General features: G+C 59.5%; 1 protein-coding gene across 1 annotated transcript in view; it reads left to right on the top strand.

The window, feature by feature from the left end:
* RASGRF1 (Ras protein specific guanine nucleotide releasing factor 1) overlaps positions 1-14,410 on the top strand; it is a 94,962-nt gene that overhangs the window by 29,981 nt on the left and 50,571 nt on the right. The window contains exons 4-5 of the mRNA XM_076004684.1: positions 808-900; positions 4,094-4,347. Coding sequence (XP_075860799.1) covers positions 808-900; positions 4,094-4,347 — 347 coding nt within the window. The remainder of the gene's footprint in view (positions 1-807; positions 901-4,093; positions 4,348-14,410) is intronic.

Here is a 14,410-nt window from a genome sequence, read left to right as displayed (position 1 = left end):
CCCTGGGCGGGTCTCCGGCCTCGGGACAGATCCAAGCCCACCTTCTTCAGGCACCGCCCTTGCGTTTGTTCCTGACGCTACTGCGTGCATCTTTCCGATCCCCAAATCAGGCAAATCATGGAAATTTCTAGAGCGGCGCGGACGCTCGCTCCAAGGGCTGCTCCGTTTTCCGGGCCAGCAGCTTCCAGGCCTCGCCCCGGGGTGGCTCTCGTTGTGAGAAGCCGGCCCGGGCGGGGAGAGCAGAGCCGGCGGGGCCCCCACCCGGCCACCTGCCTGCCCTTTCCGACCTGTGCCAGGCACGGCTTCGCTTGGAAAAACAGAGAGACTGCGGAGACGCCCGTTGGCGGGCGGACGGGTAAACAGAGGCGATCTGCACACGCGGTGGAATATTGCCCCCCGCCCCGAAAGGGAAGGAAATCCCAACACGCCACGCGGCACGTGAAGACCCCGTGCTGGGCGATGCAAGACACACGCTGCCCGGCTCTGCCCAGACGGGGCCCTGGAGACCGGGCTGTGGCTGCGGGGGGCGGGCTGATCTGCAGGGTGGAAAGTTCCAGAGACGGATGGGCGTGGTGGCCACACAAACTGAGAATTCGCTTAGCGCCGCAGACCACGCGGGGAAGGGGCCCCCCACGGCCACCGAGCCTGGCAGCCAGCTCCGTGCAGCCCCTGCCGTCCCCGGCTGTCGGGGCGTCCGGGGTGGTGGCCGGGACGCACAGAGAGGGGCCCTCCGGCTGGCCGGCGGCAGGAGGTCGGGGGTCTGCGTCGCTGGGGCCCTCTCGGCAGCCGGCTCTGTCTCTGTTGCAGATCTCGTCCCTGCTCAAGGACAACGAGCGCATCCAGTCCACCCAGACCGTCGCCCCCAGTGACGAGGACAGCGACATCAAGAAAATCAAGAAGGTCTGTACCTTCCCACTGCCGGCCCTTCCGAGCTCTGTCCCTCTCGGGGCCACCCGGGCCGGGGGCGCCTCCCCAAGGCCCCGCCGCCACCCTCCCCAGGGACACCCCACCCACCGGCCCGGCCCCAGGGACGGAGCCGACAGCCGTGACCCCAGAACGGCTCCTCGTCTGGCCCTTTCTCCCGGTCAGCCCTGTGGCCGGGGTGGCTCAGCCCATTTTATAGACAGGAAAACTGAGGCTCCACCAGAGGAAGGAGCTGGAAGGGCCCGGGACCCTCTGCCGAGAGCTTTCCTTGCCACGGCATGCCCCTCACCGGGGCCACCTCCGTATTGTCACCCCCCCACACCCTGACACACACGTGTCCCCTGCTGTCCCCTCCCCCACTCCGCCTCCCGCAGCTGCCCAAGTCCCCCCAGACCTCGGCGGGGAGCCCACCGCAGTGCAGGCAGCGCCCGGGGTCTGCCTGTGGCCGGCTGGTGACACGCCGGGGCCCTCGGGGGGTGACGTGGCCGGGGGAGGGGCCTGGTGGTCACATTTGCGGCCGGCCAGACTCCAGGCAGGGCTCCTGACCCACCCTGAGAAAAGCAGGCGATGTGGGAGGCCGAGGAGGGAGGATCGATGCTTGAGGTCAGGAGTTCGAGACCAGCCTGAGCAAGAGCAAGACCCCGTCTCTACTAAAAAAAAAAATAGAAACAAATTGGCTGGAAAACTAAAAATATATATACAAATATTATCTGGGCATGGTGGTGCATGCCTGTGTAGTCCCAGCTACTCGGGAGGCTGAGGCAGGAGGATCGCTTGAGCCCAGGAGATTGAGGTTGCTGTGAGCGAGGCTGACGCCACGGCACTCACTCTAGCCTGGGCAACAGAGTGAGACTGTATCTCAAAAAAGAAAAAAGAGGCTGGGCGCGGTGGCTCAGACCTGCAATCATAGCACTCTGGGAGGCCGAGGCGGGAGGATCGCTCAAGGTCAGGAGTTCGAAACCAACCTGAGCAAGAGTGAGACCCCATCTCTACTATAAATAGAAAGAAACTAATTGGCCAACTAATATACATAGAAAAAATCAGCCGGGCGTGGTGGTGGCACATGCCTGTAGTCCCAGCTGCTCGGGAGGCTGAGGCAGGAGGATCGCTTGAGCCCAGGAGTTTGAGGTTGCTGTGAGCTAGGCTGACGCCACGGCACTCACTCTAGCCTGGGCAACAAAGTGAGACTCTGTCTCAAAAAAGGAAAAAGAAAACAGAAAAGCAGGTGAAACCAGAGAAGCCCGTTTGCTGAGAGCACAGATGCCCCCACGCCGGCCCCACTGGAACCTGCCCGCTGGCACCGGCGCGCCGGCGTGGGGAGGTTGCAGCCCACGCGGTGGGGGTTTTGCATTTCTCCCTTTCCGTTTGGTGCCAGTGCCTCAAACGCTGAACACGTCACACCCAAATCTGGATTTTTTAGTTTCTCAAAGATAGAAATAGCTGACACTGACTAACCACCTTCTACGTGCCAGGCGCTGTCTGGGAGCTCTGTGCAGGTGAACCCCATCCCCGCCGAAACCCTCTGAGGGTTATTGTTGTTTCTGCTTCGAACACGGGGAAGCTGAGGCACAGAGAGGCAGAGCGACTTTGCCCAGGTTGCACAGCTAAGTGTCTGCAGAGCGACATTCAAACCTGGCCGCCCGGGTCCTGGATCACAGGAGAAACACAAGGCCCCGGCCGGGTGTGGCAGCTCACGCCTGTCATCCCAGCACTCTAGGAGGCCGAGGCGGGTGGATTGCTCAAGGTCAGGAGTTCAAAACCACCCTGAGCAAGAGCGAGACCCCGTCTCTACTAAAAATAGAAAGAAATTAATTACCATCTAAAAATATATATAGAAAAAATTAGCCGGGCGTGGTGGCGCATGCCTGTAGTCCCAGCTACTCGGGAGGCTGAGGCAGGAGGATCGCTTGAGCCCAGGAGTCTGAGGTTGCTGTGAGCGAGGCTGACGCCACGGCACTCACTCTAGCCTAGGCAACAAAGCGAGACTCTGTCTCAAAAAAAAAAAGAAAGAAAGAAAAAGAAACACAAGGCCCAGCAGCCCTGACACCCCCCAACTCGCCGGCACCCCCCCCAAGTCCCCCCACCAGCTTCTCGCACCTCTCGGACCTGCCAGGCCTCGGGGCTCTGGGAACCGTCACCGGGTCTGAGCCAAGCTCTACCTCAGGGGCGCCCGGCCCGACCACTGACCCCCGGCCCTCCCTCCCTTAGAGCAGCCGGTCAGGGTGGACCACTTTTTCTGCGGCCTTCCGTACCCGCAGAGAAAACCCTCTGTCGTAGAGACGGCTGTGGGGCTCAGGCCCCCTTCAGGGGAGAATATTTTGGGGTGCTCCTCCGCTCGGTCCCCAGTAGCCCCCCAATGCCCCTGCTCCCCAGCAGGAAAGGCAGGAGGAGGCCGGGCGGCTCGACACAGCCCGGCCTGCATGCGTGTGAGTCCGGGGCCCTTTGCCAGGCCCTGGGCAGCGCCAGGCTCTTCCAAGCAGCCGGCTCCAGGGAAACCGAGTCAAGTGTCTCTGTTCGCTTCCACCCCCGGGCCGGGAGGCCAGGAGGAGAGGCTGCGGTGAGGCCCAGGATTGAGGTTGACTAATTTACCATGTTCCCTTCAATTTGATAATCGGCCCCTCCTACCCAGACGAGCTTTCACTGAAACTCCTGGGCTTCCGGGCGTGTCACGGGTGAGCCGGCACAGGGCGTGAGCCGGGACAGGGCGTGAGCCGGGACAGGGCGTGAGATGGGACAGGGCGTGAGCCGGCACAGGGCGTGAGCCGGGACGGGGCGTGAGATGGGACGGGGCGTGAGCCGGGACGGGGCGTGAGCCGGGCCACCCTCTGCAGACACCCGGGGCCACCCCTGTCCTCCTTTAGCGAGTGTTTCCACGGCAACCCCGGGTCCCCGTTAGGACGCGGAGGTCCGGGGTGGGCGTGAGAGTCTGCCTTCCCCACGAGCCCTGCAGAGACGCCCGGTGGGTCCCGGGCCTCCCCCTCCGCCCCGGCCGAGGCCTTGCTGGCCCCATTTCACAGATGGGGAAAATCAACCCCGAGGGCCTCTCGGCCCCGTGCAAACAGCAGGGCCGGGGCGGGCCCCGGTGTGCCGGGCTCGGGGGCGAGCAGGCCGGCCCCTGACGAGAGCCCCGCCGGCCGTCCGACCGCCGCCCGCCCGCCCACCCGCGCAGGTGCAGAGCTTCCTGCGGGGCTGGCTGTGCCGGCGCAAGTGGAAGACGGTGATCCAGGACTACATCCGGTCCCCGCACGCCGACAGCATGCGCAAGCGCAACCAGGTGGTGTTCAGCATGCTGGAGGCCGAGGCCGAGTACGTGCAGCAGCTGCACATCCTGGTGAACAACTTCCTGCGCCCGCTGCGCATGGCCGCCAGCTCCAAGAAGCCGCCCATCACCCACGACGACGTCAGCAGCATCTTCCTCAACAGGTGAGCGCGGCGGGCCGTGGCGAGGCGAGGAGGGGACTGCCAAGGGCAGGTGGGGAAACCGAGGCGCGGGGAGGCAGGGAGGGGTCCGAGGTCGCGTTGGTGAAAGCCGCCAGCCCCGGCAGTTGGGGGGCCGGGGCAGGGTGCGGAGGGGGCCCACGTGGCGGAGGCTGAGCCGTTGGTGGCCCCGGTGGCACCTGGGGACAATGAGGCGTGTTTGAAGACAGGTTGGTGGTTGTGACACCTGGGGGGCTCTGTCGCCACCTGGTGGGGAGAGGCGGCAGCGCAGCCCCAGCTGCAAGAATTATCCCAACCAAAGGGCTGATTTATTTGAGGGCTTAGGCGTGAGGCATCAAGCTACCAAACGTTAAATAAGACATGTCCTGGGCCGGGGGCGGCGGCTCCCGCCTGTGATCCCAGCACTCTGGGAGGCCGAGGCGGGAGGATCGCTCAAGGTCAGGAGTTCGAAACCAGCCTGAGCAAGAGCGAGACCCCCGTCTCTACTGAAAATAGAAAGAAATTAATCGGCCAACTAAAAATATATAGAAAAATAAATTAGCCAGGCGCGGTGGCTCACGCCTGTAGTCCCAGCACTCTGGGAGGCCGGGGCAGGCGGATTGCTCGAGGTCAGGAGTTCCAAACCAGCCTGAGCAAGAGCGAGACCCGTCTCTACTAAAAATAAAAAGAAATTAATCGGCCAACTAATACATATAGAAAAAATTAGCCGGGCGTGGTGGCGCATGCCTGTAGTCCCAGCTACTCGGGAGGCTGAGGCAGGAGGATCGCTTGAGCCCAGGAGTCTGAGGTTGCTGTGAGCCAGGCTGACGCCACGGCACTCACTCTAGCCTGGGCAACAGAGTGAGACTCTGTCTCAAAAAATAAAAAGAGTTACGGATCACGCTACGAAAAGGTAAATAAGACACGTCCTATTCTTTGATGCCACCGTGAGACCTGGAGGCGCTTCTAGGGTGAGATTCGCATTCCCAGCCCCTCGGCCCCCACCCACCCTGCAAAGCCCTCGCCGTCCGGGGGAGGGGGGACTGGCATCAGCTCTTTGTAAGAGGATTTTCTTGGGAAATGGTTGGAGCGAGCTGCTCTGTGGACGATAGAACCGCGTAAACCCGATAAAAGCAACCGAAGAGGAGACGTGCGGGCGGAGTGCGGGTTACAGGTGGATCACGTGTGCCGGGGTGTGGGTTCGAGCGCTCCTTTGCGGGCCTGGCGCATCCGGTCATCTCGCCGACCCCGCTGGCCTTGCGTCCGGGGCTCCGCACACACTCGGGGGACCCAGGGCCGCCATCCCGCCCCTCCCGCCCCTGCTGCCCCCCCGGGTGACGGGCTGAGCGTCGGGGCCTGGGGACGTCCCCCGGCAGGCGGATGAGGTTGGAGGTCAGACGCGGGCCTGGGAGATGGGGGCGGAGAGCTGAACGTCACCGGGGAGGGACAGGCTGACCCCCGAGCGGTCGGGGACACGGCACAAAAGGGAGGAGGAGGGAACAGTCTGCAGCCTCGGGAGACCTTGGAGAAACCGAGTCACTGGGCCCCGCAGAGCTGCCTTTGAATTTGCGTGTTGAACACCGTTTTTAAACATTAAATAACTACTTCCACGAATTTGCCGAAACAAAGAAATTATTGTTTTCTTGGGTGAAGTCAGGTGACGTTGAACCCGGAAAGTCCAACTGGACTTTTTTTTTTTAGATTCAGGGACCTGAAATTTGGCTGAGAAATATGGAGAGCTTGTTCCTTCCCGAGTAGACCCTGAGCGGTCGGCTGGGCCCCCAGACTCTCAGCCCGTCTGCGGGTGCCGGGGCGGCTGCTGGCCCCAGACGTCCCTGGAATGGGACGCTCGAGACACACGGGGCCGCCCGGGCTCTGCCCGTGCCGGGGGCTCGGCCGTGACCCCCACACTGCAGAAGGCGCCGTTAGAATCCCACGTTGCTTGTGTTTTTCTTGCATTTCCGGCCTCAACTGCAAACGTTCCGTAACTGTTCGCCACAGTCACTAAGAGATAAGGGTGTCCTTTTGCATTTATTTATCTCTCCGTAGTTTTTGTTTGTTTTACAACTTTATTATATATTAATATATTATATATTATATAATATGTTTATTAATTTATAATATATTTTATATATTAATTTATAAGAATTAATTTTATAATATATTTATTAAACTATATAATATTATATTATATATTATTATAAAACACAGCTTTATTATTGCCATCACAAAGAGCAGCTGTTCACAGGGCAGGGGACATGGCAGCGATAAGTGGGTTCTGCAGGACCACAATGCCTGAGTCCCTGCAGGAACCTCTTGGATATGTAGCGGTCCGTGCTGACCGGCTAGGACTTCTTCCCCTTGCCGCTCTTGGGGACCTCGGTCCACGTCTCCTTCACATTCTCCGGCACCGTGCCCCAGTGCCTGTCAAAGGCCTTCACGCGGCCCAGGAGTCTCTTGTTCTCGCGGCAATTGACAAGCACGTGAGTGTTGTTCTTGACCGACTGTGTGAGCACAGAGAGCCGACCAGCGCTAGACTCTTCCTCCTGGCCAGGTGTGGTGGCTCACACCTGTAATTCTAGCTCTCTGGGAGGCTGAGCCGGGCGGATCGTTTGAGCTCAGGAGTTTGAAACCAACCTGAGCAAGAGCAAGACCCCGTCTCTACTATAAATAGAAAGAAATTAATTGGCCAACTAATATATATAGAAAAAAAAATTAGCCAGGCATGGTGGCGCATGCCTGTAGTCCCAGCTACTTGGGAGGCTGAGGCAGGAGGATCGCCTGAGCCCAGGAGTCTGAGGTTGCTGTGAGCGAGGCTGACGCCACGGCACTCACTCTAGCCTAGGCAACAGAGTGAGATTCTATCTTAAAAAAACACAAAAAAACAAAACTTCTCCCTCCTCCCTCTTTTGTAGCTCCTCTTGGGCTTGTTGAGGAGGCTCACGGTGGCGGCTGTGTTCTCGGGTCACTCCTTGCTCCGCGCTGCTTTTCTGCTTCTGTATTTATCTCTCTCCATAGTTTTGTTTACGCTGCATCGATTGGTCTTTAATGGAACTCTTTTAACCTGGAATCCTCGACCAGGAATGTTGGTGCCAACCCACAGTATTTGTTCGAAAGCCGTTTGGAAAAAAAAAAAAAAAGAAACACACACACACAAGAGGATTTTATATTTTTATATTTTAAGACCTGAACTGACCTGGTCAGATGTCTTCAACTGAGAATGAATGGGAGGGAGGGAGGGACGGACTTTTGCCATCGTGCGAGGCCCATGTTTTCAATACTGACCTTGAAAAGGAAGCAGAGGTCGACCTCAGGTAGACCCATGAATCCTTCCGCAGGGCAGGTGGGCAGATTCACCCAGGTGGGTTTTCTGTTGTCAAAGCCAGGCATCCTGGCCGGGCGCGGCGGCTCACGCCTGTCATCCCAGCACCCGGGGAGGCCGAGGCGGGAGGATCGCTCAAGGTCAGGAGTTCAAGACCAGCCTGAGCAAGAGCGAGACCCCGTCTCTACCAAAAAATAGAAAAGAGCCGGGCATGGTGGCGCATGCCTGTAGTCCCAGCTACCCGGGAGGCTGAGGCAGGAGGATCGCTTGAGCCTAGGAGTCTGAGGTTGCTGTGAGCTAGGCTGACGCCGCAGCACTCACTCTAGCCTGGGCAACACAGTGAGACTCTGACTAAAAAAAAATAAAAATAAAAAACATCGTCCTGCAGCGTGGGTGGGGACCCAGCGGTGATCAGCATGGCTCCACCAAAGCCCCGGGCCGATAGACAGGCGAGGCTCACGCCAGGCTGCACACGAGGTCCACGGAGGCGCCGTGAGCCACGCAGACCCCACCACGGGGACAGCCGGTTGACCGGATGCTTAACGTGAATCACGGCACAAAAACCATCGAAGAGGCCCTTGGAGCAGGCGACGTCTGAGTGTGGACTTAGGATATGGGAGAGTTTGCAACAGGAGGAGGAGAGAACTTTCCAAGCAGAGACAAAGAACAGCCGGCGCCGGCCCAGCGGTGAGGGCGGGATTCGGTCCGGGGGCGGGAAGGAGCCGCGTTCGGATCAGCCCGGGGAAGCTCCGCCCCTCTGCCTCGTGGCGGGCGGTTGTGCCACCATATGCAGGGATCTTGGGGTCCCAGCCGGCGTGGCCCAAGTCTCGCCCCACCAGCGGGCAGGGGCGTGTCTGAGCACCTCCCCGGGCCTTGCCGGGTGGGGGGGTGACCGGAGCCTCCTGCACCCGGAGGAGAAAGTACTGAAAGGTGATGAGCTCCCCGTCACAGTGTGGATCCAAGGTGACCCTTTGCCAGGAACATCAAAGAGGAAGGTTTAATCAGATGCCCTTTAAGATCTCCGCCAGCTCGGGGAGGTGACACTGTGGACGGGACATCGCGGGGCAGTGCCCACAGCCGCCCGGGAGGGAGACAAGCGGCGTCCTCCACAGCCCTCCCTGGGACTCTGGCTCCCTGATCTCCCCATCCTGGAGCGGCCGCTCCTCTCACCCCAGACGCCGCCCATCCCCGTGTCCCCGACGCGGCCGAGCTCGGCCTCCGCCCGTCTGTCTCAGCAGCCTGGTCAGTCCTCGAGCCCTGAGGAGCTCGGATCCCGGCCGTCGGAACAGGTGACTCAGCGAGGTCCCCGCCCGTCCCTGGTGCCCGGTTTCTAGAACGTGCCCTGCGCTCGCCCAGCGCGGCCCTGGCTCCCCCGCGCGCACGTTGTGGGAAGTCCGATCGAGTCTGAGGCGGAGGGAACGTGGGCGGCCCGTTCCGCAGAGCCCGCGCCACCTTCACGCCAAAGCCGGCCGGGACGTCACCAGAAAGGGAGGACGCCGTCACAAGGGCCGAGGGCTCTGCTGAGCGTAGGTGGACACGCCAGAGTGACTTCAAGAGCGTTGCGGGAAGGTGACGATCCGTCCGGCCCCACGGGGCCGCCTCAGGCCGGCTCGGCGACGAGAATCCTCGTCACTCACGCCGTCGTCTCGAGCGTTAAATAAGAAGGGCCGAGGGTGACGTCGAGGGTGCGAGGGTGACGTGGGCGGCTGCTCCTGGTGCAGGCCAGAGACCCCTCCTTCTCCGGGGCCGGGGCGGCTCGCGAGAGTGAGAAAACGTCATGACTGTAAAGTTTTCCGGCGGCGAAAGAAACAGAGAGAGAGAGAGAAAGGGGATCAAACAGCGTGGCTTTATTATGCATTCCCGGGTGAGGTTCATGGGTCCCAAGAGCAGGCTGGGGGGCAGGAGTCGTGTCCCTTTGAAAGGGGGGGGGCTTTCGTGCCCTTTTAAGTATAATGGCTGAGGACTTTTGGCGGGAGGAGCTGGGGTGACCTTCGGCGGTCATTGAGACATAGGAGGGGCCGGCGGTATTTGCGGAATCCAGAAGCCGAAAACTGCCTTATCTGGGTGGACACCCGGGTGTGGTTGTTCCCAGCGGGGCCGGGCGGTTGTCCTTGGCCGGTCTGGTCTCGTGCGTGAGCCTTTTCTTTTTGACCTAGGGAGGGGAGGGGGCCGCCACCAGCCCTTCAGTGACGTCACCCTCACATGGTGGCGTCTCCCGCGTCTGGATTCCCCACTAGACCACCAGCTCGCCGTGGGTGGGGACGGGACCGCAGAGCACAGCCACACCGGCCGCGCACTGCACAACTAAGGGCCGCCATGCACGCATGCAGACCGGGGGCAGCAGGCTTTTTCCGTGAAGGGCCTGACGGTCCATATCTTAGACTCTGTCTCAGCTCAGCAGTCACAGACAGCCCACAAACGGACGAGCGTGGCCGCGTCCCAAGGAAACTTCACTCATGTGAGTTTCAGGTAATTCTCACATGTTGCGGAATACGCTTTTGATTTTTTTTTTTCCAGGCGTTTAAAAATGTAAAACTTGGCCGGGCGCGGTGGCTCACGCCTGTCATCCCAGCACTCTGGGAGGCCGAGGCGGGCAGACTGCTCGAGGTTAGGAGTTCAAAACCAGACTGAGCAAGAGCGAGACCCCATCTCTACTATAAATAGAAAGAAATCAATTGGCCAACTAATATATAGAGAAACAATTAGCCGGGCGTGGTGGCGCATGCCTGTAGTCCTAGCTACTCGGGAGGCTGAGGCAGGAGGATTGCTTGAGCCCAGGAGTCTGAGGTTGCTGTGAGCGAGGCTGACGCCACGGCACTCACTCTAGCCTGGGCAACAAAGTGAGACTCTGTATCAAAAAAAATTTTTTAAAAAAAATGAGGCCAAGGCAGGCAGATTGCTTGAGGTCAGGAGTCCAAAACCAGCCTGAGCAAAACCCTGTCTCTACTAAAAATAGAAAGAAATTAATTGGTTAACTAAAAACATATAGAAAAAATCAGCCAGGCATGGTGGCGCATGCCTGTAGTCCCAGCTACTCGGGAGGCTGAGGCAGGAGGATCGCTTGAGCCCAGGAGTCTGAGGTTGCTGTGAGCGAGGCTGACGCCACGGCACTCTAGTCTGGGCAACAGAGTGAGACTCTGTCTCAAAATAAAATAAATAAATAAAAACGTAAAGCTCGTTCTCAGCTCTCCGGCCACACAAAACAGGGGCCGAGGCAGATTTGGCCATGGGGAGGGGGTTCCCACCCCAACACCCACCCCAGGCAGAGGTCGGCGGCCGCCGTGGGCCTGGTTCCGTGCTCTCGGCTGCCGTGTTAGACGTGGGGGCCGGCACCCGACCGACCGTGCCCCGGCTCCCGGCGGGGGGGCTCTCAGTGCCTGTGGGGGGGGGGGGAACGGACTCGAGTTCCCCAGGACGCCGCTGGGAGCTCACCTTCGCAGACCCACGCGGATTCTGGAACATCCCCCTTAGAAAGCCTCGAGAGACGCACCATTTGACGAGAATCAGTCATTCCTATTTAAGCTGTCACAGAGCACAGGGAAAAAAAAATAGAAAACTTCCCAATTATTTTCACCCATATTTGATTTTTAAAATAGCGCATTTGCATGTGTGCAGACTCCCTCTCTCTCTCTGTCTCTCTGTCTCTGTCTCTGTCTCTCTCTCTCTCTCTCTCTCTCTCTCTCTCACTCTCTCAGCTCTCCCCCGAGCTGCGCCGACCAAGTGTGGGGGTGACAGGGGTAGAGCAAAGGGCGTGGCCCGTGCAAAGGCCCTGAGGCTCAGCAAACTCGGGGAACACAAGGGAGGCCAGCGTGGTAGGCGGGGAGCGGGCAGGGAGTGCTCGTGACACAGCAGGGGCCCTTCTGCAGGGCGTGAAGGCCGAGTTAAAGCCACTGCACGTGGTCAGACTGAGATTTTAGGTGGTGAACTTCTTTTTTTTCTTTTTCTTTCTTTTTTGAGACAGAGCCTCACTCTGTCACCCAGACTAGAGTGAGTGCCGTGGCGTCAGCCTCCCTCACAGCAACCTCAAACTCCTGGGCTCAAGCGATTCTCCTGCCTCAGCCTCCCGAGTAGCTGGGACTACAGGCATGCGCCACCACGCCCGGCTAATATTTTCTATATATATTAGTTGGGCAATTAATTTCTTTCTATTTTTTTTTTTTTAGTAGAGACGGGGTCTCGCTCTTGCTCAGGCTGGTCTCAAACTCCTGGCCTCGAGCGGTCCTCCCGCCTCGGCCTCCCAGAGTGCTGCAATGACAGGCGTGAGCCTCCGCGCCCGGCCAAGGGGTGATCTTCCGTGGGGAGAACGGGTGGCCAGCGGCCAGGACATCGGTCCAGGCAGGGACACGGCTGCGCAGGCAGCTCCGAGGCCCCGGCTGGGGTGAAGCGGGGAGGTGACGGGTGCCCCCACCCCTGTGCTGGCGGAGAGGCTGGTGGGCGGGCCGAGCCCCTGCGGGTGAGCGGAGGGGCGGGGGCGGGGGAGGAGCTCTGGTGGCAGAGTCCAGAGAAAACCACCAAAACCGTTACCAGGGCAGCTTTGTTAGAAAACAACCAAAATCAGTAGCTTTTCCCCGTTTCCGCAGCAACCACTTGGAAAGTGTGGGATGGGAGAGGGCCCCGTTCCCAGCAGCAGCAGCAGCAAAAACATGAGCTGTCCGGGGGCAAGCGCCGGTCCCGTGTGCTGAGCAGAACCCGGGCAGGAAGATGCCGTGTCGTAGGCATGACGCTCTCGCCCGGAACGTCCTGCAGGGTCAGTGCGATTCCGACCCCGGCGCAGCCTCGCGGAGTGAGTTTAGAGCTCAAATACACGCAGCACCAACCGGGCGGACAATGCACCCGGGCCCCTTAGGGTCAGGTCGCCGGGTCGATGAGCGGCGTAGACGCAGGAAACAGTTAATACAGTCGGGCACGGCGCACGCAGACCGTTTCCAGGCCTCCTCAAACCACGCAGGCAACCCTGCGACTGAGGACAAGCGGCGGACGCGCCAGACCCAAATCCTCACGGACGTCTCCAGGCACTTGCTGACGTCTGGGGCGCCGCTGAACCCACTGCTTGAAGACGGGTGAACCCCAGAGAGACAAGCGTCACCTGTCGCCGCGTGGCCCTGCACTGCCCCTTCACCGGCTGCGTCTTGTGCCGTGGGCGGGCGCACAGCACGCCCTGTTCACCGCCAAGCCCCCGGGGTCCGGGACCAGCCTGGCACGCGGTCGGCACCCGTGTGGGGGCCGACGCAGGGCCGTGTGCTCAGCGAAACCGGAGACGCCAGAGGGCAGAGACGTCCTGGCACCCCGGGCGGGGAAGATGCCGCGTCGTAAACACGGCGCTTTCACCCGGAATGTTCTGCGGGTTTAGTGTGATTCCGACCCCACTGCAGCCTAGCGAAGTGAGTTTAGAGTTCAGCGGAAGGAACAAACACACGCAAAAGACGATGTTCTGGAGGAAGAACGGCGGTGAAAGGCGCGTTCCCCGCCTGCGATTAAAATATGCCATAGAGGGCCGGGCGCGGCGGCTCGAGTCTGCGATGCTGGCACTTGGGGAGGCCGAGGTGGGAGGATTGCTCGAAGTCAGGAGTTCGAGACCAGCCTGAGCAAGAGCAAGACCCCATCTCTACTATAAATAGAAAGAAATTAATTGGCCAACTATAAATATATAGAGAAAAAATTAGCCGGGCATGGTGGCGCATGCCTGTAGTTCCAGCTACTCGGGAGACTGAGGCAGGAGGATCGGTTGAGCCCAGGAGTTTGAGGTTGCTGTGAGCTGGGCTGACACCACGGCACTCACTCTAGCCTGGGCAACAAGGTGAGACTGTGTCTCAAAAATAAAATAAACCAAAATAAAATAAAATAAAATAAAATACACACACACACATATATGTATATATAATTAGCCGGGCATGGTGGCGCATGCCTGTAGTCCCAGCTACTCAGGAGGCTGAGGCAGGAGGATCGCTTGAGCCCAGGAGATTGAGGTTGCTGTGAGCGAGGCTGACGCCACGGCACTCACTCTAGCCTGGGCAACAGCGTGAGACTCTGTCTCAAAAAATAAATAAACACACACACACACACACTATAAAGGTCTGTGAACGCAGAGTAATGAAAGCAGCCTGAGCCCGATGCCAGGACAAGACCGGCAGACGAACAAACAAAACCCCAAGTCCAGGAACGACTTAAGAACGTGCGAGAACTCAGTTATGACATTACAGAAGCCCAGGCAAAACGGCCGGCGCGTTGGGTTGCTGGAGCTGGCGGGTGGCTGAGGAAAGGGAGGGAAGGTCACACCCGTGTCTCCCGTCCATACGTGAGGCCAGAGCGAGCACCGCTTGGTGTCCGTGTGTGGGTGAGACCGTGAGCACAGGGGGCATTCTGCAGCCCAGGGTCGTGGAGGGGGCCTGCCCACGCCCCAGGCAGAGGGAAAGTGGTTCCCTGTTTCCCCGAAAATAAGACTGGGTCTTATATTTTTCCTCAAGAAGACACCCTGGGGCTTATTTTCAGGGGATGTGTTATTTTTGTTAAGGACGGTACAACAATCTACGTTTATTCAAATACAGTGAAGCCGTCTTCTTCTGGGACATCATCCTCACTCTCCAGACCCCGAATCCCGTCCTGAATGTCTTGTGACTCTGTTTCCCTTAGAGCCACCGGCCCCGATCTCTCCTGTGGAGCCACAGAGCTCTCACGGGGCGGATGAGAAGGGCTGCTCATGTTCTTTCCCGCTCCGCGACGACACGCACGGGTTGTGCAGACGCTGCG

This window comes from Microcebus murinus, chromosome 7 (genome assembly GCF_040939455.1).
Source record: "Microcebus murinus isolate Inina chromosome 7, M.murinus_Inina_mat1.0, whole genome shotgun sequence".
NCBI lineage: Eukaryota > Metazoa > Chordata > Mammalia > Primates > Cheirogaleidae > Microcebus > Microcebus murinus.
This window is presented reverse-complemented; position numbering and strand designations above follow the sequence as displayed.